Source organism: Oryzias melastigma, linkage group LG7, assembly GCF_002922805.2.
Source record: "Oryzias melastigma strain HK-1 linkage group LG7, ASM292280v2, whole genome shotgun sequence".
NCBI classification, from domain to species: Eukaryota; Metazoa; Chordata; class Actinopteri; order Beloniformes; family Adrianichthyidae; genus Oryzias; species Oryzias melastigma.
This window is the reverse complement of record NC_050518.1, coordinates 12,411,795-12,434,702: the sequence shown is the minus strand read 5'-3', so window position 1 is coordinate 12,434,702 and position 22,908 is coordinate 12,411,795. Positions and strand designations below refer to the sequence as shown.

Here is a 22,908-nt window from a genome sequence, read left to right as displayed (position 1 = left end):
TCAGAAAAACAACTAATCTTAAACTCAGAATATTTTTTTGCTTAAAAAACAAACATCAATGTATTTATAGTGCACCATATGTGGAGGAGACACCAGAAAAACAGCAAAAATAATTAAAAAAAAGGATTATCAATATGATTTATTCAGGTTTGATGGGCCTGATTACAGTAAATAGCTTGAATGGCTGCAGTTAACCTACGTCTGTACTAGACTGTAGTTGGTTAATTTAAACACTAGTTTTCAGTGCATTCCAGTATGCTCATGTAATAAAGAATATCACTTTCTATTTCCAATTTAAACCCAAATATTCACTCTGACACACAAACACATTGTCAAAGTTTCTGTCACATTGATCAAGTGTATCTCAACTCCCTGCTATACGTCCTTTTTATTCTTATAAAAGCAGAATATGCATGTCACATTCTTTATTTTTTTTCTTTAATTTCACAGAAACATCATTTATTGTTGCTCATCTACATTTAGGAATTTTAAAAATATCTGAATTTTCACATCTGAAATTTTTTGAATGCAATAAAATATGTTTTATTTACTTCCTCATTTTATCTGTTTTTTTCTCCCCAGCTTGTTGGAGAAGATAGAACAGGAGACCTGGAGAGAAACTGGAATCTCTTTTGTTACTTCTGTCACAAGACTTGTGGAGCGCATTTTGGATTACAGGTGCAAATTCCTGCATCCTGAGTGTTTTTGATTTGTGAAGATAGACTGCAGGTCATTCACGTGGATCTATTTCTGTCCAGGGACTGCATGAAAGGAGATGAAGTGGAAAGTAAAAAGATTGGAGGTTCTGTCAATCTGATGGTGAGACACTCGTGCCAATATTTAGTGTGTTTTTGTTTATTCCATTACTTTCTCGAATAAATGACGGTTTTTAAATATGTTTCTTTTGATGAACATCAGAACTTCTACAAGTCAGAAGTGAACAAGGAGGACATGTACATCCGTTACATCCATAAACTGTGTGACCTGCATCTGCAAGCAGAGGATTTTACAGGTGATTAGAATTTATTTCCATTGAATAGAATTGTTTGTAAGAGCCATCTTCACTGTTGAGTATTTGCTATGAATTCATATTGAAAAAAGGATGTCTGTCTCTTCATGCAGATTCTGAAACAGTGAGGATAATACATATTGATGTTTTTTATAAGATCTGCAAACTGAGGTGTTTTTTTAAATGTGTTTTTGTTAATATCTGGTTAAATTACAGAGATATATAAGAGTTAGCCGTAACTACTGGTATTATATATATATATATATATATATATATATATATATATATACCGGTATATATATTATGAAAACATGGGTATAAATTGAAAATGTATTATATAAATGTTGTTTAACCTCCTGACATACTGTATATTGATGCAAATATTCAAAAAACATTCAAATGTACCTTAATTTAGCATCTATTTAAAAGCAAAAATACAAGATTTTTTTTCTTTCATAGGTAGGAATAAAAAAGGCTAAATTTATTTGTGGGCTGCACGGTGGCGCAGTGGTTAGCGCTCTTGCCTCACAGCGAGAAGGCCCCGGTTCAAATCCCAGCTGGGACCTTTCTGTGTGGAGTTTGCATGTTCTCCCCGTGCATGTGTGGGTTTTCACCGGGGACTCCGGCTTCCTCCCACCGTCCAAAAACATGCTTCATAGGTTGATTGGTGACTCTAAATTGCCCCTAGGTGTGAATGTGAGAGTGGATGGGTGTGTGATTGAGGCCCTGTGACAGACTGGCGACCTGTCCAGGGTGTACCCCGCCTTTGCCCTTCAGTAGCCGGGATAGGCTCCGGCACCCCCGCGACCCCGAAAGGGACAAAGCGGTCAAGAAAATGGATGGATGGATGGATTTATTTGCTTTTTTAACTGTGTTTTTTAATCTTTTCCATTTGACTTGATTTACTTAAAATTGAATATGTTTAATGAAAAGTTTTTTGTCTTCAACATCTCCTGAATTTTGGATCTTAGTAGAAATGGTACAAAAAACACCGGAATGTGATATCCAAACATGGTTTTGTTGTAAAGCAAATTTGTATTAAGATAAATGCCTCAAGTTTTCTTAAGACGATTGTAGAAGTCTCTACAGTTTAACAACTCCAACCTCTGATTTACACAAGAATTCATTTTTTTTATACCTCACAGATTGTAACTTTATTTTGTAGTGACTCTGTACTCCTCATGTGAGCTCCACTGTTTGACACATGAAAGCTGCTTGTCAGCCGACTGCTCGATCTGTGTTAATGTTAAAGTGACTGGGCTTTGACCCTCATGACGGGCCTGAGAGTGTATTCTTGGTTTCATTGGAGAAAAAGTCCAGTGATGAGATATAGCTGTAAGTAAAGCTGCAAAGTTGGGACAAAACTGACAAGATCTCAGTGGTGTTAAATCAAAATTTGTCCCAGTTATGTATTTTGATTTTATTATTTTGTTGTTTAACAAATATACAGTCAGGAACAATGACATCAGTCTACTCAGATGCTAAATTTACAGAGAGACATGGACTCACGCACCAAAAACAACCACTAGAAGCCACAATTTATTCCATCGCTACTCTATGGTCACCTGTTGTTCAGTCAGCTCAAACAAACAAGTTATTCTTTTAAAATAACAGTTGATTATCAGTTTTTACAGTAATAAAAACACATTTCTCCTGTTAGATAACCAAATGTAAAAAAATCTACAGTTTCACCTGATGATCATGAATCAGGATGAAAGAACTCCGGTTCAAACAAAACACAAAAAGAAAATCCCAGTTTTCCATTTTCAGTGAAGTCCTCTTTGCTCTATCCACACTTTCTGTCACACTAAATTGGTGACAAAGAAGGTTTTGCAGAACATTAATGCCACTGGGACTTTATGCCAGATGATGATAACACGTCTGGCACATTTTTTCTACACACATAACCCTCCTGTCCACGTAGGTACGACCAACAGCAGCAGATACGAGACTTTTCATATTCTCACTTATTTAAGCTAACATCAGTTTTTGTTGACATTTTTTCCTTTCTGAGCAGCTTGTTATGATATTAGTAATTTAACGCCTGAACTTATTTGAGCTATGAAGAATAAAAATCAAGTTTTTGCTGTCATTTAGATACTAAATATTATTATTTTGGAACAAAAATTACTTGGTGCACATCTGCATCAATAGGGGTTAAAGGGTTAAAAGAAATACGTTTTTTTTTTACTTTTTTTATAAGTCAACTATAAAAAGATCATTTTCAGGGCTAAAAAGCCAAAGTAAATCAATAAGTGTTAGCTAATTTCTCAGCCTGCTTCACTATTGATTGAAATCTGTCACTTGAGCTTTTTGCAAAACTTTAAAAAACAAAATAAAGAAAATTAAAGAAACACACTGCATCATGGGAGGAATAATATGGATAAATTACTGCAAATAAATACTTCTCCAAAAAAAAGAAACAAAAAAAACTTAAACTCAGATAGCAGGATTACAGTTATACATATTGAAAAATAACATTTGTATTATATCAAATAACATAACACATGATTATGTCGTCCTTTAATTTTTGTTTTAAATTGTTTTCACCTATTGAAATCCTGAAATCTTACATTTACTTTATATTAGAGGTGAACGAACATTTCTATCCAAACAGTTTTTCTTTTAAGTTGATCCTAAAGTCAGTAGGAGCAGAAGTGGTTTGATGAATCAATACAAGAGGATATTACCTGTTTATCTTCATGTCCAGAAATAGTTATTTGTGTTTTCTTTCAGCACGAGATTAAAATCCCGATTCTTTTCTGTTCTCCGTACCAACAGAGGCAGCATTCACCCTGCTGCTGTACTGGGAGCTGCTGCAGTGGGAAGATCGGCCTCTGAGGGATTTCCTGCACTATCCCTGTCAGAGTGAGTGGCAACGCAAAGAAAACCTGAGCCGTAAAATCCTCCACTACTTCAACAAGGGCAAGGCAAGTGAAGTTTACTGCTTAATCACTGACAGCTCTGACTGGTGTTTTCACCGCCTCTCAGCCTGACTTTCATGGTAACTGCCTACTCCTTTTGTCCTGGGCTTTGTGTGACGCTGCAAAACAAAACCTCGCTCTGACTGAAATGAGAAATGCAATAATGATTAGAGTGTACTGAAGCATGCTGGACAATCACAGCTAAAGTTTCTGCAGGAAGAAAAAAACTGAATAGGTTGGCCGATTATTGCTTTTTCTTTACTAGTGGGAGAAATCTAGTGATAACAAACAGTTATGGTTACATCACACAATAACAAGACACCAAAACATTATAAAATGTTCTTTGAATGATTGAAACAACAAATTTACTCTTTGAATGTTGAACAAACTTTCAAAATCATCATTTTTATATTGTTATTTTTATTAATTAAATTAAAAACACTAATATTTAAAAAAAAAGTCAGTTGAATTTAAAAAAGAAGTTCAAATGATTGCTTAAAATTACTGAAATGCAAACAAATAATTTCAAAAGACAAATAACAAACTGAACTTAAATAAATACAAATCTTTAGTAAGATTACAAACCCTTACTAATATTAATGAAACTTTGTGTGTTTTTGCAGTGCTGGGAGTACGGCATCTCTCTCTGCCGAGAACTGGCTTTCCAGTATGAGACTCTGTACGACTATCAGAGCCTTAGCTGGATACGGGTGAGTAAAGTCTGCTGCTCTTATCAGGAAAACACACCTCTGCTCGGCTGGAAGGTGACATTTTCAGCTCCCTGCGTAACTGCAGTGCTCAGGTGTGAAGTGCAAACAGTATCAAGCAACCTCTCTTTTCATGGGAACAAAACAGTGGCACAAATGTGTTTCCTCCGTCTCCATAAGGGCGTAACGGGTTTATAGCTCACTAAAGCTGATGCCTGTTTGTCTGCTGAGTTTGATCATAGACCTATGAATCTCTTTGACATCTATTGATGCAAATATGTTTCAAACCACGTCGGCAAATAAATTACCTTAATTTAACATCTACATTAAACCTAAAACACATTGTTATGGTTGGAAATAAATCCAGGTGTGAAGGGCTTAAGTAATAGGAGGCTGTGCTCGGGTAAACCACAGTGAGGTCGTGTTTGTTAAGCGGTTATAATGACAAATATGTGTTAGATAGAAGAGGAATTTCAAACATAATTGAACATAATTGAATGTGCACAACATAGTAACTTGTAAAAACAAAATGCTAACTTGTGCGCATAAAACCCTAACTTGTGTGCACAAAATACTAACTTGTGTGCACAAGATTGTATGCTAACTTGGATGCAAAAAATGCTAACTTGTGTGCACAGAATGCTAACTTGGGTGGACAAAATGCTAACTTGTGCGCATAAAACCCTAACTTGTGTGAACAAGATAGCAAACGAAATGCTAACTTGTGTGCACAAAATACTACAGTAACTTTGTGTGTGCAAAATGGTAACTTGTGTGCATAAGACAGTATGCTAACTTGGATGCACAAAATGGTGTGTGCACAAAATAGTATGCTAACTTGGATGCACAAAATGCTAACTTGTGCGCATAAAACCCTAACTTGTGTGTACAAAATGGAAACTGTAGCGTACAAAACGCTAACTTGTGTGAACAAGATAGCAAACAAAATGCTAACTTGTGTGCACAACATAGTAACTTGTAAACAAAAAGCTAACTTGTGTGCATAGAATGCTAACTTGGGTGGACAAAAATCTAACTTGTGCACATAAAACCCAAACTTGTGTGTACAAAATGCTAACTGTAGTGTACAAAACACTAACTTGCGTGAACAAGATAGTAAACAAAATGCTAATATGTGTGCACAAAATACTAACTTGTGTGAACAAGACAGTAAACAAAATGCTAATATGTGTGCACAAAATACTAACTTGTGTGCACAAAATACTACAGTAACTTTGAGTGCATAAAATGGTAACTTGTGTGCACAAGATAGGAATTTGTGCACACAAAATACTACTTCTAAACTAAATATAAGTCAGTGTTGTGTGTTATTTGCTGTTGTCGTGATTAATGTGCTTGTGTATCTTTGTGTCACAGAAAATGGAGGCAGCATATTATGACAACATCATTGAGCAGCAGCGAATTGAACCTGAATTCTTTAAAATGGGTTTCTATGGGAAGAAGTTTCCTTTCTTCCTTAGGGTAAGATCTTTTTTCTTTCATCTTGTCCACTAACTGATGCACAGCTTCATCTCAGCAGGGATTTTTATATAAATCTTTTAATTAAAAAAAGCATTTATGGGGATTTTTAAAAATGTGTTTAAATTAAAGCACAAATCAATCAGTGGTTATTGAAACAAAAAGCTGGAAGATGTTATTAAATGTTTAGCAGTTAAACAGTTGAGTTCTGAGTATGTCTGTTCCAGTTCTTTGAAGTCTTGAGTTTATGATCAGAATGTTAATGTTTGACATCAGTGAAAAACCTAAAACATTCATGAATCTCACTGATGCATCTCCTTGAAATGTTAGGAAATATCCAGGGTTGCTGATTATATTTCTCAGTTTTAGTGGTTTATGTATGAAAAGTGTGAGATATTTTTACACAAATAGAATCTTTTAAAAGGACATCTTGATTTGTAGTGTGAATTTTTTAACAAATGTCAGCATTTATAGCTTGATTTCACCTCTTTTAGACTTTAAATAAATACTCTCTTCATCTTCAGCTCAGAAGCATCACAGATTTTAAGGAATTTAAAGAAATACATCAGAGCCGAAGCTGTTAAAAGTTCCAGAAATAAAAATTTGTATAGAGAATTGCAGCATGCCTTATCATACAAGAACAGCATCTGTTAGATCTAGTGTAGGGACAATCCCATATGGTTTATAGTTGGTTCAGTTGTCGTCTGACAGCCATGAATGAAAAAACTCTCAACTTATTTATCCTTTTTCTGCAGAATAAGGAATTCGTCTGTCGCGGCTATGACTATGAAAGGCTTGAGGACTTCCAGCAAAGGATGCTGGGGGAATTCCCTCAAGCTATTGCCATGCAACACACAAATCAGCCAGATGACACCATCCTGCAGAGCGACGCACAGTGTATCCTTAAAACGTCACAGCTGCAAAAGCTGCAGCACAAAGACAGATTTAATGATCTGATGATGAAATGTTAGACTTGAACTGAAGCAGATTTTCTGAGTTTGCAGATACTGAGTACCCTCGCTTCTGTGACTTTGCTTCTGAGTCCCACTGTCTGTCACTTCCTTGACACTTGGCATCAAGACTTGCAGATCTACACAGTGACTCCAGTGTCAGACATCTCTGATGTGCCTCAGTTGGAGCGAGTGCCTGAGAGGATCAAGAGTTTCTACCGCATAAACAATGTCAGCCGCTTCCACTATGACAGGCCTTTCCACAAGGGGCCAAAGGACCGTGAGAACGAGTTCAGGGTATGATGAGCCAGCAGAGCTGCTCTCTGGCTGCTTTTGTCCTACAGCTTTCTTTTTTTTACATTTTCTAACAGAAATGCTTGAATCAGAAGAGGCACTTTTAAAAGTGCTTGGTCTGGAGAAAACATATTTATTGGATTAAAATGTGATGATTCTGATCTGAATAAAGCAAAGTCCAAATCTCTAGAGTTTCTTTGGTTGAATAAATAAATCTAAGGGAAGTCAAATGGATCAACATATTAATCCATTTAGATTTTTCAGACCTCAAATTTTTAAATTCAAAAGAAGGATATAATGCAAGTTAATGTGCAATATTTTTGCTTGTTTTGGCAAAAATATTAAGGATATAATGTGGATTAAACAGTTTATAGGTGATTTTTTATCTATAGAATAATCTGCTACCTGCAATTTATTGGTGATATTTCCAAATAAAATAAAAATAACAAGTCTGCTTGCTTCACAGAGTCTGTGGATTGAGAGAACGACTCTCATCCTATCTCGTCCTCTCCCTGGGATCTCCCGCTGGGCAGAGGTGGAAAGGAGAGAAGTGGTGAGGACTTTCATATACCGTTTCATAAAATGTTACATAAACTGAAGTGGTGCCATTATTTTAACACCTTTTGACACATTTTTTGTGTTTTTTTTTTTTTTTTTTTTTTGTGGAAGTGAGCCCCCTGGAGAACGCTATATACGTGGTGGAGAATAAGACCCAGGAGCTGCGGACTCTGATCAGCCAGTACCAACACAGACAACATCATGGCAACATCAACTCACTCAGCATGTGCCTCAATGGCGTCATAGATGCTGCAGTTAATGGAGGGATCGCCAGATATCAGGAGGTGCTGCTGCGGCTTAGAATGAGGATAGAAAGGGTGAAAAACACAAGCTGATTTTAATACATATCTTGTTTCATCTTCTTCAACAGGCCTTTTTCGATAAGGACTATATTAATAGTCACCCTGAGGACATAGAAAGGATCACTCATCTGAAGGATCTCATGCAGGAACAGGTTTGTCTAAAACAGAAACAATATGTAAAACATTTAGAAGAAAACAGTTTTTTTATGCTTTTCTTGAATTTTCCCTACAAAGGTGCACATTCTTGGGGTGGGGCTGGCTGTGCACGAGAAGCTGGTGCATCCAGAAATGCGTCCTCTGCACAAAAAGCTAGTAGATCAGTTCCACATGATGAGAACGGGTTTGCACCATGTGAGTAGATTTGCATGTTTCTGTTTGAAATGTGTTTTGCATTAAACAATGTAAGCAAAATGTTGGAAAAGAAATCCAAAATGAGCACTATGGTGATCTATCTTCTTGAAAAACACAATTTTAAATGTCTATATACCCTATACATAAAACTATGTGTAAAAATAGTCCTGCAAACAGAAAATAAGGCGATGTGACTTCATCATTGCCTGTGGGTAAATATTCAGGACAGCACATGTTTGGATCTCAGCAGGGTGTGCCGAGCATTGATCGATTTGGCCCAGCAGGCTGTCCGGGAGGAAACTCTCCCAGAGGGATCCTCTCATCCCACAACCACATGAGTCCTGAGAGCGTGCGCCTCATACACAGACACAGGTCAGTCTGACTCCAGATCAACACTTTTGAAACAGCTTAACAGAGTTATCCAAGAACCAAGATAGTCTGGAACAGGAAAAGTAGGCTTCAGAAAGCATGATAGCCTAAAAGTTTTGCAGTTTAAAGATTATTTTTAAAAATTCTCTGTATATATGTCCTACATTATCAGATAAATGCCTTTAGTGGGTATTTAATGACTCAATGCTGCAGTTTTCTAAGATAAGAAGTCATCAAAATGTACTTTGGTATCACCATTATGTGCTGTTCTGCAGCCCTCTGAATCTGCAAGGTTCCATCCGCCACTCGTCCTCCTCCCTCTCCTCTCACACTTCGAGCGAGGCAGGAAACCTGGTCATTATGACTGACGGCTTGATGGGGGAGCATCCTGAGGAGGCAATGCACATGCAGGTAGAGCGCAAAACGAGAACGATAGGAGCGGCTTATATTTGACAAGAACAACAACAAGAAACTATCTTTTTTTTCCAGCCAAGTCCCTCATCCTCCAGCCTGAGTTCAATCCGCTCAAACTCCTCCCAGATCATTAACTCTGCTCCGTCAAGTGCCAGAGGTGAGCTTCAGAGTCCAACTTACGTTCCACATTTTTCAGTTGTTGGACTCCTCATAAATCATGTTTATTAGAGGTTAACCTCAAAGTAAAAATCATATGTTTTTGAACAAGAGGGAATGTATCATTTTATTCAAGTAAGGCTTTAAATTTTAGAGAACTCTTCTGCACAGGTTCTCCATCCTTGCCTGACAAAGCCAAACACAACCGAGACATGATGGTACTTCTGCCGTCTCATCGTGAGAGGGCCAACAACTCGATGTACTACAACATGGCAGAGAATGGACAGGTGTGGCAACATGCTAAAAAAAACAAAAGTTCTAAGGTTCATTTTCCATGAAGTCTTAAATTGTCAGATTCTAAACTTTCTCTTATTTTCCAGAACAACCACATGCAGCGTGCCTTACTTCAGCAAGTTAGCCCATGTAAGCCTTGTGCTGATCCTCACATGAATCTTCCAGAGAAGGGTAACTCCCAGAACACACCAAGTATCACCATTCCCATGAGGTTTTCCATTAAATCTTTTTTTCTTTCAGTTTTTCCCAACACTCCCAGCAGCTGGAGTCTGGATGGAGACAACAGAGACCAGGTTGCCTACATGCCGCCTTCGACTGGAGGAGTCATCATGCCTCCTGCTCCACCGAGATCCTTCCCACAAGGTCTGTTGATGCCTCGTCCCGGAGCTATTTGTGCTTGAAATTTATGTTGCTCAGTGTTTTTATTGCCCCCTCTGCAGGACATTTCATGATGCACTGTGATGCATATCACCACCAGAACAGTGACCCTCCTCCTGCCTTGCCTGTCCGATCTCTCCGGAAGGTACCATCATAGTAGATTTAAGGCTTTCGCTTTTAAAGAGGAAATGTCCATGCTATTGTACAGAAGACTGTCAACTTTGATATTTATTTCAGCTTCCTTAGATTTCCTGCTCAATCAAACTGTTTGCAACATACAGTGGGGCAAAAAAGTGTTTAGCCAGCCACCAATTGTGCACTTAAAAAGATGAGAGAGGCCTGTAATTACATTGTCTGATTTGTAAATAATTAATTGTCAAATCATGTTGGAAAATGTTTTTTTGTTCACATACAAACAAGCAAAATTCTGGTTTTCGCAGACCTGGAACTTGTTCTGTAAGAGGATCCTCTGTCCTCCACTCGTTACCTGTATTAATGACACCTGTTTGAAATCGTTATGTATATAAAATACACCTGTCCACAACCTTAAACAGTCACTCCAAACTCCACTATGACCAAGACCAAAGAGAATAGAATAGAACAGAATATAATAGAATATACTTTATTAATTTCTATAGAGGGAAATTCCATGTCTCGTAGCTCATCCATGCAAACCAGGAGTCACACTCGGAAGACAAAAAAGATAATTACATAAGAACAATGCAGTACAAATATAAAACGAAGATAAAAACAGATTATTGACATAATAAAAACACGAGTGTGATAAATAAAAAGACAAAAAAATGGCTAAAAAAAGAAACGATAATAGAATAAATAAAATGTAAATAAAAAATACAAAATAAATTAAATGTACAGAATAAATTAAATGTAAAGTCAGCAGCATCTGTTATAAAACCTTGTGGCAGTCGGGATAAAAGACCTTGTCACAATGTGGTGTGACGGGGTGGCCTGGTTAACATAGGAGGCAGACTTCTTTAAAGTTCAGGAACGAAGTTTTATTCAGCATTGTACAGCTCACACAAGCTCCTTCCCTCTGCCAGCCTCCCTTTAGACTGAGCTTCTTCCCTTTTATAGATATCAGCTAATTGACTGGCCACGCCCAGGAAGGAAGTCACCTTGACCAAACAATAGCAGAAAAAAAAGAAAGACAAAAGATAGAAATGTCCTGCAAACTATACATTTAAAGTCCTGTAAACAAAACAAACATAAATAAACAAACACCTCAAAACATTACAAATCAAAAAGTAAGCAAACAATTTAAACCCGTCTCACTTCCTTTGCCCCACCCTTAAACAGGAAGTCACAGGCTTGGCCACCATTTTGTCCTGTGGGCATCAGGAAGATGAGGTGAGAGATCACAAAATCAATAAGCAACGTTGAACATGTGCAGTCTGTTTTGATCCTACTTGATATTTTAAAAAGGTGCCAACCATATGCAAAGTAGATGCAACTACTTTGTCACAGACCTCCTGAACTTCTCCGTGTAAAGAAAAGAATTAATGGGACAAACATTTCAAGATCCTGGAGTGGCCTTCCCAATCTCCAGATTTTAAATCCAATAAAAATCTTTGGAGGGAGCTGAAAGTCTGTTACCCAGCGACAGCTCCAAAACATCTCTGCTCTAGAGGAGATCTGCATGGAGGAATGGACCAAAATACCAGCAACATACAGAACAACAACAGAACATTTAACTGCTGTCATAACTAACAAAGTGTAAATAAAGTATTGAGAGGAAATTTGTTATTGACTAATTATTTATTTTCCACCCCAACTTGCAAAAAAATTCTTTTAAAATCAGACAATGTTATTTTCTGGATTTTTTTCTCATTCTGTCTTTAACAGTTGAAGTACAACTATGAGGAAAATTACAGACCTCTCTCATCTTTTTAAGTGGGAGAATTTGCACAATTGATGGTTGACTAAATACTTTTTTGCCCCCCTTTACATTAGTCAGATTAATGTTAGTTTGTTTTGTGAACTTTTTTTGAAAAAATCCCACAATCGTCTGTTTTTATGTCTCCAGTCCCCTCTTCACCCCATCCCTGGCTCCCCCACCAGTCCCCAGTCAGCTTTGGGTGGCAGCAACTCAACTCTGTCAGGCAGCGCCAGCAGCGGCGTTTCCTCTCTGAGCGAGAGCAACTTTGGAGGTCAGTATCCCGACCCCGGTCCCATTAGGAATGACGCCTTGGAGCCTCTTCCCAGTCACCTGTGGTCTCCCCCTGAGGAGTACCTGGCCTCCCCCTACCTGCACATCCACTACGGTGGAACGGAAATCGACTCCATGGACCCGGTCCGCCCTTTCCATTACCGCAGCCCCGCCTCCCATCCGCACGCACACCAGCACTCTCACGGTCACGCCCACCTCGGGATGGACAGCCACTCCCACGGAATGCCGCCTCATCACCACGCTCCCCCCCACGGCCCCCATCACATTCCTTACCGCCGGCCTCAGCCTCCAGCTGTGCCCTCCAAGCCCTACTTGCGAGAGGGCTGCATTCCCGAGGAGGAGCTGCCGCCTCAGCCCATCCCGCTGCCTCGCAGGATCTTCCACTCACCTCACGGCCACAGAGAGGACCAGGGGAAACACGCCTGGGAGCAGTGCATCAGCGAGGAGCACGAGGAAGCTCAGTAATGGCGAGGTTTCAGCTAAATTTCAGTTAGAGCTATTTTGTCTTCTTTCCTTCCTGGGCACTGTTAATAAGGAACAAACAGAAAAAGGGTGTGTGTTCAGCTGGCTCTACTTTCTTGTGTGTTGCGACGACAGTGCTCATGAAGGAAAGAAAGGAAACAAACCTTCGTCAAGCTTTACTTTGAGGCACAACTGCTCTACCTGACTTCTTAGATTTGATATGAAAAAGAGGAAATACCTTTGAGGCATATTCTTTTTGTTCAACAACGGAAATTGATTGTACACAACTGTACAACTCATGTGCGGGCATGTATGTTTTGTTTTTTTTTCTTTTTAAAATTTGTGAAACGACCACAATCTCAAGCAGTATCAGCTCTTTGTGTCAATTTCACAAAAACAAAGTTTTTTTTTCTCAGTGAAGTGACTTTTCTGCTTTAAATGCTTCATATGTAAGAATAATTGTTTTGATAAATTTGCTACATTTTAGTGTTTTCAATGGCTTGCGCCCATAATCTTTTTCAAACACACTGTTAAGTGCTCCTTAATAGTGACTCATATCTACTGGTGTGAACTGCAGGTCTCCGAGGATGAATTTGCAACTCTCCTTTTGGACCAGCGTCTCAGAGAACACGAACAGTCAATGACGATTTCCCATCCATACTGCGCGTATGGAAAAGCTATGTGAATGTATTCAGATATGATGCTCTTGTAATGCACAAGCTGCAAATCCTGGTTTTTGCTTAAGTGCTTTAAGTTAAGTCTCTGCTGAGGAGGTCGATGTTTGTTTCTTGTGTGGCAAATGATACCCCGAGAGGAGTGCGGCGGAGCTGGAGGACGGTGACAGACACACACCACTCAACTTCACACCTCATCCCCCTGCCAGGCACTCAGAGCCAACCCTGGTTCTCTGTTTCTCCCTTCATCTTTCCCCTTCTCTTCGTGGCTGTCAGGTCCTGCGAACCTGTGAACCGGGGACAGCCGCCGTGGCGTTGGGCTCACACAGACAGTGTTGTAATCTCCTACCTGCCTTAAGTGCACTCAAATGCAGTCTCGATCGAACACCCGGAGTGTGTGAAGCTCATTTAACGACAGCATTTTCACTCTGTCTACAACAAAAACTCTGAAGGGGGGAAAGAAAAAAAAAGTATTATCTACCAAGAAATGTTTTGTTAGTTTTCATCCTTCATGCTTTTGTTTTTATAGTGCCAATATATTCTATTATGCCTGCAGCTCTTTCTCAATCACTTTACGTTTTTATGAAGAGGGACCTGTTCCAGGACAAGACTGAGTAGAAGAACCGCGCTGATTATTGTCCTGTTATCTTTTGGGTGTATTTTGCCAACATTTTTAACAATTTTTTTCCTTTTTTAATTTTATTTTTTGCAGATGGATTATTTGTGTTACTGTACATCAAAGTGTCAGTTGACTAGACAAGTTCTATTTTTGTATGTGAGCTCATCAGTTGTGAAAACATATTCCAGAAACTGACGGAAGGCACAAGTGCTGCATGGGAGGTTCTACTTTGTATGGAGCTGAAATTACTACACACAATAGAGTTTTTGTGAGTATCTTTTGTGAGCTTGAGAGAAGCTAGGATCATTAAAACAATACTCCAGATATAGGAAAGATGGAATTTTTCATTGTAAATTCTGTTATTGTACATACACCAGTATTGTGAAATATTTTTGAGAACTATTGCAGAAGCCCTAAAGAGGTTTATCGTTGTTTGTTTTTGTGTATATACATGTACTCCAGAGATTAATGTAATTGATAAATATCTATAATCAGTGTTTGGAAAAGGACAAATCCATTAGACCGTGGCTGTCTCCACCATTCTTCTCATATAAAAACTTTATACACTTTTCAATGTGCTTTCCTGTACAGATGGTGTTAGCATGATCAAAAAGTGTTTGGTTGTAAAAGTGGTTTTCCTACTCCCATAGCTGCTGTGGTATGGAATTCATTAACAATGCCAAACATTAAAGACAATCTTTTATCAGCTCTAATACCTGCTTGTGGCCTTTTCTTTAAAAAAAAATAATAAAAAAATGAAATAACAAAAGTGCATGCAGTCCCTGTATTGCACAGCAGATGGCGACATTTCAAATGAAAATTCAGTCCTGTAGGCAAAAATGCAGTTACTTACAATTTAGTGCTTCTTGACAGTTCATGTGATTTTCTGAATGCATGAAACACGATTTTACGACACACCAGGCCAATTCCCACACAGATACTAAAGGAGAACATTAAAATGATGCCTGTTTTCAATATGTCACACAGTGTGCTGCATATTTTTTTTTCTAATTTTGTGCTTAGTTTGCTTGCTGAAAAGAATATAAATATGTCAGAATTAACACAGACATTCTTTCAAAATCATTGTAGGCTTTTTCAAGAATATAGTATTCCAGTGAGGTCCTGTGCTTAGTGTTCCAGTCATGAGTCCTTTTATCTTAGTTAGAAATTCAAGAAGCTTCTGTGGGACAACGGTGGCCCTGAGGGGCTAAATATATTGAGGGGGGAAAAAAAAGAAGATTTAGGAAGAGAACAACAGGACCACAAAAGTCAAATTAGAAAATATTTAAAAACCAAACCCACAATGCAGGTACGCAGATGGGTAGATAGGTAGATAGATAGATAGGTAGATAGATAGATAGATAGATAGATAGATAGATAGATAGATAGATAGATAGATAGATAGATAGATAGATAGATAGATTTTTATCCACATCCTCTAAGCAGGCACAAACAGAAGGAAAATGAAGACCGGATGAAAAGATCCCAGCTGTGTCTCCTGAGGATGATGCTGTGCTGCATGCAGATGCTTCATGTTTGCATCCTTCCTGCAGACCCACATTTTTCCTCACTTCTTTTTCTGTTATTTGGGTAAAAGAAAAAAAAATCCCCCTTCCTTTTAACCTCACAAACGCCTTGGAATCTCTGTATTCTGTCCTAGGGGAGAAACAAAGAGGCTGCACATGATAGCATGTGACCGTGTTTGTGTATGAGTACACTTACATGTCTGTCATGGAGAAGTTTGCTCCTCTGGGTTGGTGTCGTCTCATTCTCCACATATTGTTCTGGGCACGGGAGCTCAATGATGAAAGACATCTCTCATAAAATCCTCCAACCAGAATGACAAGCTGTTTGCGAGTAAACACCTCAAATCTGGTAGCAAGCCTTCCGACAGAATGTTTCCCTGTGCTTCATTCGTCCTGATTTGGTTTGTGCTTCCAACGCCTCCAAGCAGATGAAAAAAGACGAATGCATCTGCCACGTCAGGAAACAAAGATTTTTAATAAATGAAACAATACAAATAAATAAAGATTAACAGGTTTCACATTCAAAATAAATCCAACAAAACTGACATTGCTATAAAGTAAAGTACAGTACCATTGCACAGATTATTAAAAAAAAAAAAAAAAAAACTCCCATTGGACATTTATAAATTTTCTTACAAACTTCAACAGGCAAACAGACGTATAAAAGCATCATTTGTCATCTGAATACAACTTACAAATTGACTGGGGAATAAATACTTGCTGATGTCTAACTTGAGACACGCATGAATAAAGCGTTAATCATGCGTCTCTCAGGTTAGGTTCCAGCCCTTTTATGTCAAGAATAATGGTAGTGATAAACTCATCAATTAATGGGAAACTGATAAATTATCCATAATTGTAAATAGCAGTAAATGGCATTATCCATTGGTCTCTATTGGTGCATCACAGAATCCATGTCAGGAGCATCTCTTCTGGCGGATATGGCTACATCAGGCATTTGTGGAAGAACACTGCGGGTGTCCTTCATCTGACTCTGCACATGTGGAGGCTTCATCAATACGGAGCAAACTTCTGTCTCTCCGGCTTTTTAATGCAGTTGGCTGAGGAGATTTTGGCCGTGTATGCGGCAAGAGTGGAGTGGGAGGGTGCTGCAGTGACAGCCACAGTGGGGGCGGGGCTGGACAGAGTCAGAAAGGGGACGGATTTCACCCCGAGCAACCCGGAGAGGGGCATGGCGCCATAAGGGGTGCCGAGCACATGAGCTGGGGTCAGGGCGCCCACGGTGGTCAGGGTAGGTGCAGGGGAGGCTGCTGGGGAGGCCGGCTGAGTGAAGGCCATGTTAAGGTCGACTGGAGATGACATGGTGGCTGCCTGGGCGGTGGACTTGGCCGTCTCTAAGCTGGGGGCGAGGGGTGGATAGAAAGACGGGTAGAGGGAAAACAGAAAAGCATGGAGACAAGATTGAATTACAGGATAAATTTATTGCTGCAACTCCAGGGGATTTTTCCAGAAATTAATAAATGCAGTGCTCCTCTAATATATAAACCTATTAACACCTCTTTAGGAGTATTTCTGCATGTGTATAGAGGAGCTATTTCATGAAGGATGTCGCTAAAAACACTTTTTTCGAATTGTGTGAATGCTTAAAAGTGGTTCTCTTGCTCCTTTCTGCTCCTTTCGCCACGGAAAACTCAATCACACTTTCAGCAATTTTAGCAAACTTGGCATCAAAACGTTCAGCTTGTTCAGGACATTGCTGCTTGTATTTTTGGTATTCATAAAGTTTATAGTTTTTGAAATATTGAGCAAAATATGCACCATTGTAAATGAATGAGAATGTCTTCAAATGTCAACATTTTAAGTAGATTAGCAACAAGACTTAAATATATTCATGGGCTATGCTTTCATCTTTTATAGTCATTTTCAAAAAAATTTGAGTTTAGCTAATATTTTAGGAACATGCTAAAGTCTTCTGCTAATTTGGTTTATTGAGGAATTTTAGGTTATTTTGGAGTTCAACCAGTATTTTAGCAATGTGCTAGCTTTTTTGGCTAATTTGGCCTCTACTTAAATTTTTATGCTAATTTCGATTTTAGCTAATATTTTAGCAACATGCTAACATTTTTGACTTATTCTGCTGAGGAATTTTTGCTATTTTGGAGTTTAGCTAGTATTTAAGGAACAAGCTAGCTTATTTGGCTAATTTGGCCTTGTTTTTTTGGGCTAATTTGGAGTTTAGTTCATATTTTAGTAACACAATAAATATTTCTGCAAAATTGTCATGTATAAGGAATTTTTAAGCAATTTTACTGCAAATATTTCTGAAATTTAGGTAAACTTCATAGTTCTTTAACAAAATTTTCAGTCTTTTAGCAAGTTAAACATTTTACAAATAGCTTTTGCATTTTTAGCAAAAAGCTTCAGCAATTAAAGTAAATTGTGTCACCATTTTCAGCATTAAGCTTCTTCAGCGACTACTTTCAGCAAAAAGCATTCACACTAGCATTATCGCAGGGAATGCAACTTTTCTAGTTTTACTTGAAGTTGGTTTAAAACATAAGTCTGACATACAGACGTAAGAAAATTACTTGATTTTTTTTGGTAATATATAGCAGCATTACTCCCACTCAGCAAACCGCTCCACTGAAGCGCGACAGCAGCTGTTTTCCTGCATAAGGTCCTGGAGTGTTGTGGTCAGCTGTGGCTTACTAACCACCATGAAACAATGGGAAAGGAATTTCTATTTATAGTGAAAAACAATTTTGTACCCTTGTTTTAACATGTCTTATTTTGTTGTTACAATAGATTAGTAATAAAGACCTCACTCGTCTTTTCTCTGAAGTTTTCAATCACCGCTCATTCCCTGGAGAAGACATAGTGAGTCTGAAAATGTTTAGCTGGAAAATACAGATCAGCAGTTTCTGAACATGTTTAGTAACATCTAGAGGAGAACATATTTAAAAAATGGACTGTAATACGTGGAATACTTTATGGTAAGTTATTCAGTAAAACGGTAAAGAACGAACAATAATGTGTTCAATTGGGCTGATAAAGTTGTAAAATATACACTGCAAAAAGAGGATTCCTAAAAATAGGAAAATAACAACCACTTTAGTAGAAAATCCCTATTATCTGCTAAAATAGCAAATAATATTACTAAGCATTAAATATTTATAATAACATGTTGAAGTTCAAAGAATTCAGAAAGGAAAAAAATTGCTTAAAAAAAGCTGTCAGACAGAATTACCTAAAATTGAATGATGTACAGTCCAAAAATAAGATTATTTTTGCTAGTTCTAAGAAAAAGGTTTGATTTTTTTAATTTATATGTATCAAATTGCATTTCATTTTGATTACAGTGATTAGTGTAATAAGTGAAAATGATTTAGAACAAAATGAGAATACAATGTTAATAAATTCTTACAATACAAACCTATTTTTTCCCAAAATAATAGAACTCATGGTGACATTAGTGTAACAGAAAAAAAAATCTGTGATCCATTTGGTTTATGGTGCATTCCACATCATTTTATTTTTAAGGAAAAATGGCTCTGGGTCTTAAAATTGAACCAAAGATTGAACCAGTATAGAGCAAAATGATTCAGACTAAGTTAAATTATAATTTTCTATTTTCTAGATCCTAGCTCTTAATCAGACAAAATATCTCAACTGCACTCATTTCTTTTGAAAATCCTGCAAAGGTGTGCAGCAAAGATAAGCAATAACAACTTCAAACCTGGTAAAATATCTTAAATGCCAAAAAACAAGGTTTGAAATTTTTGCAAGGATCAAATCGTTTGCAGTGTATGGTAACTCATTTAGTTTAAAAAAAAAAAAAAAAAAAAAAGCTTTTGACCTTGTAATAGCAAAATAGCATTTTTTCTTTCTTAGTAATATGTTAGCAGCATTGACCCCCAGTCTAAAACTTGTTGCATGGTATTACTTGAATTCTGTCTTATTACTTGCAAAATAATATATTAATTCTGGTATTTTAACTGTTTGTATTTTGACCTTTAAAAAACAAAAAACGTTCTTTCCCTTGAATACGCTCACAATTACTAAAGTCATATTGAAATAAGAATTCATGTATGACACATGTCAAAGTCGAGGCCCGGGGGCCGGATTCGGCCCGACAGGTAATTATATCCGGCCCTCCTGGTCATTTTATATTATTGTTATTATCGACCCGATGTTTTCTTGTGCTGGTAGCATATTGAAGTAACACGGTAATTATGGAGGCAGAGAGATCAGATATATGGAGCTATGACTTTCTGTTTGGAGCACAGCGTTTCACTTCACAATGATGTCATCATCCTCTCCCTCCCTCTCATTCATGGTGCAGAAAGAAACAAACATACCGGATAAAATAACTAAGGGCAAAACAGAGTAAAACAGCCAGACAACAAAAGAGAATGGACATTAGATTTGATTTAGAAAAAAATATATATATTCAGGCTTTGTTTGTTCTGTTCAGCGGTTGGTTCATATTTGGATTATTTCAACAGGATATATTATATTTAGATTAAAAAAAATTGGGATATTTATAAGTGTAATTTTTCATACAAAATAAAATAATCTTAAATAATTTTTTTTTTAACATTTAGTTTATTACTAACTTTTATAATTTTGAACAAATAGGTTTTTATGGAGAGTAAAACATTATTCAAGGTTTAAGTTGATTTATTCTGGAATAATTTTCCCGCCTGTTTTTATTCATATTTATGTTAAATGGTAACATTTTTTTAAGTTTTAAAATTTCAATAAATGTTTATCCTGTTCAGTCAGTGACCTGAAGTCTGTTTTGGATTTTGGCCCCAGGTGTGCGATTGAGTTTGACACTCCTAATGCATGACCTCTGACCTTTTCACATTATATTATGCTGGACTTAATGGATGTAAGGTCTTGTTTGGCTTTACCAAGAGGTGATGAGGTACTGGGCCAGGTTGATGCTGACTGGTGTTCCGGTGATGGTGACGTGGCGGTCGCTTGTCCCGTCCAGCTGGCTACCAATCTTGATCTGAGCTCCTGACACTTGCCGGATCTCGTTGATCTTCGTGCCCTGACGGCCGATGATTGAGCCAATCAACTGCAGAGGAGGAGAGAAGTGAGTCTGATGGAGAATGTAATGACCACGCACAGTAAGGATGCTCAGACTGGTGGATATTTGAGTCATTATTTATGCAGAGGAAGAAGATTCTGTCATAAAGGCTGAAGCTGACCTACTACATGCCAACTCGTATTCTGCCATTGCACTGCTTGTCTTCAATGGTTTGATCATCCATCATCTACGTCAAATGCGACCCCCCTCCCATCCCTGCAAGTTTCCCCTAATTGCTACTGTGTCTGCGCTGGTAAAAGAGATGAAAGGAGGCACATTTGCCTTTCATTAATCTGAGTAGCTAAAAGGTTATTGATTCCTCAGAGTGGTGATGACTTCCCAAACAAATCACTTCCCAAAACCACACCAGCTAGATGCTTCTAATGGAAAGCATAATGGGAAAATAACTCAAATATGTAATATCAAGTCCCATGAGCTTGGAAGTTCTCTCTGATCACAGCAGATTAGATAATAATAATAACAGGGCTTTTATTGCATTCCTAAAATACATTATCACTGTTGTTCTGCTGTTGTTTCCCCCTCACCGTTTTGGTGACAGATTGGAAGCAGAACCAGAGCTACAGCCACATATCAGCTCAAGAGCAGGGTGTCAGGAGGTGAGTGTGATGTCAAATGGACAGCAAGATGGGGATGTAGTGCTTGAAAAATTGATGGAATTCGAACACATAAATAAAATTAAATTTTTAAGCAAAAATATTTTGAAATTCCTTTTTAAAGAAGCCTACAATAACTGATTTGTCACAGAGACCAGGTCGGCATGGCTGGCTATTATTGGCTCTGCTGTTTTTTTTTTTTTTTTGAAGGGGGGGGCAGAGAAAGAGCAGTCAGTCTGAAGAGTTTCCACTAGAGACAATGGTGGCTGCAGACCTCATATCTCTGATAGCACCTCTCCCCCACTGAGACCAAAAATCTCCATCAGCTGTCAATTGATACCAGCTGTCAACAGCTCTCCCACTTTAGTGTGTGACCTCAGGCTGGTGTCATTTCTGTTTGAACAACCTCATAAAAATATGAAAAGAGCTGAGCGAACTACAGCTGCGCACAAGGAGCATTCCACACATGATGATGTTTTCTTAGCGTTCATTAACAGCAACGCCCCGCGCCGCTCCTGCTTCCCAGCCACACGCGGCCTATATATTGTCGAATTCCTGCTGATGTAGGCGTTTGAGAGGGGCGGGTATGCTGAAAGGGGGACGACCATTTTCCTCCAGCGAAACCTTCTGCCGAGGCGCAGCACAATCCTGACTGCCGTTTCTGAAAGCATCTGTGTGTGCAAACAGGCCTCCCTGAGCGCTCTCGGCGTGCGAGCACAGAGTGGGATTGTGTGGTCAGCCTGAGGGAGGTGGGGGGTGCGGGGCTCAGTCAAGGCTCGGTCACGGCTGTAAGTCCTCTCTTCTGGAACAATGGCTGGAGCTCACAGCTGTCCCTGTCATGTAAAGCACTGGAGTCCCTCATTCCTTGTTACCAGGGGGTGGGGGATCATAAAACCTACGAGCATTTTTAAAAATGTTCCTGGCATCTGCCAATACGTCAAGCCTGGACATAGAGACACTTTATTGTCTTGAGGTGCAAAATATTATCAATCAATGCTAAAAAAGGATACAGGAGACGTACTTTATATTGTTTAACTACAGAGACCAGCACAACAATTGTTATTTGTTAAAAACCTACTCCCATAAAAGTCATGTTTTGGTGTTTTATACATGTTTCTTATAATGGAAGACATATATAAAATAATTTTTTTATTCAATTTTTATTCAAATCGTGTTGGATCAGGAGAAAACAGCTCATGTTTGTGATGCAGCTAAAGTTTCCCTTCACTGCTCTAATTCTGAAGCATCCACTGCAGACAAATCTATGTGCATTAACGTCTTCAGTTACCTCGAGCCATCTGGCTCAAAACTGTACAGCTGGAAGATGGCTAGCTTGTGTATGCTAATGTTAGCATGGGCTTGTGAGGTGCTACAAGCTAGCAGGAAGAGTGTAAACAAAGGGCTGATGGGAAATTAGCTGAGCTTACTTGCGTGCCAACAGTCCTGCCTTCCACCCAGAGCTGAATTTTTAATGAACTACTGCAGGTCTGCAGAAACATGTCTTAAAATGACACAAGCCTTTTGATTTTGGCTAAAAACTGCACGATCATGATGAAAAGAACACTAGTTGGAGTGGGACTT

General features: G+C 38.3%; 2 protein-coding genes across 4 annotated transcripts in view; one reads left to right on the top strand and one right to left on the bottom strand.

The window, feature by feature from the left end:
- Nucleotides 1–14,841, top strand: part of LOC112159111 (dedicator of cytokinesis protein 3) — a 51,719-nt gene extending 36,878 nt beyond the window's left edge. Inside the window, exons 35-54 of one of the 2 annotated variants that reach the window (XM_024292974.2) lie at nt 583–678; nt 759–819; nt 919–1,012; nt 3,791–3,939; nt 4,557–4,643; nt 6,018–6,122; nt 6,875–7,016; nt 7,200–7,366; nt 7,830–7,916; nt 8,026–8,205; nt 8,292–8,375; nt 8,458–8,574; nt 8,822–8,946; nt 9,219–9,354; nt 9,433–9,514; nt 9,685–9,800; nt 9,894–9,936; nt 10,048–10,170; nt 10,248–10,330; nt 12,230–14,841. In XM_024292974.2, coding sequence (XP_024148742.1) covers nt 583–678; nt 759–819; nt 919–1,012; nt 3,791–3,939; nt 4,557–4,643; nt 6,018–6,122; nt 6,875–7,016; nt 7,200–7,366; nt 7,830–7,916; nt 8,026–8,205; nt 8,292–8,375; nt 8,458–8,574; nt 8,822–8,946; nt 9,219–9,354; nt 9,433–9,514; nt 9,685–9,800; nt 9,894–9,936; nt 10,048–10,170; nt 10,248–10,330; nt 12,230–12,838 — 2,686 coding nt within the window. In that variant the 3' untranslated portion in view covers nt 12,839–14,841. Of the gene's footprint in view, nt 1–582; nt 679–758; nt 820–918; nt 1,013–3,790; nt 3,940–4,556; nt 4,644–6,017; nt 6,123–6,874; nt 7,017–7,199; nt 7,367–7,829; nt 7,917–8,025; nt 8,206–8,291; nt 8,376–8,457; nt 8,575–8,821; nt 8,947–9,218; nt 9,355–9,432; nt 9,515–9,684; nt 9,801–9,893; nt 9,979–10,047; nt 10,171–10,247; nt 10,331–12,229 lie in introns of both variants that reach the window. The other variant, XM_024292973.2, reaches the window with a different exon arrangement.
- A 1,269-nt stretch (nt 14,842–16,110) lies between these two features.
- LOC112159114 (poly(rC)-binding protein 4) overlaps nt 16,111–22,908 on the bottom strand; it is a 55,194-nt gene continuing 48,396 nt past the window's right edge. For both annotated transcript variants that reach the window (XM_024292979.2, XM_024292980.2), the window contains 2 exons: nt 20,532–20,701; nt 16,111–17,014 (listed from right to left, as the gene is read on the bottom strand). In XM_024292979.2, coding sequence (XP_024148747.1) covers nt 16,669–17,014; nt 20,532–20,701 — 516 coding nt within the window. In that variant the 3' untranslated portion in view covers nt 16,111–16,668. The remainder of the gene's footprint in view (nt 17,015–20,531; nt 20,702–22,908) is intronic.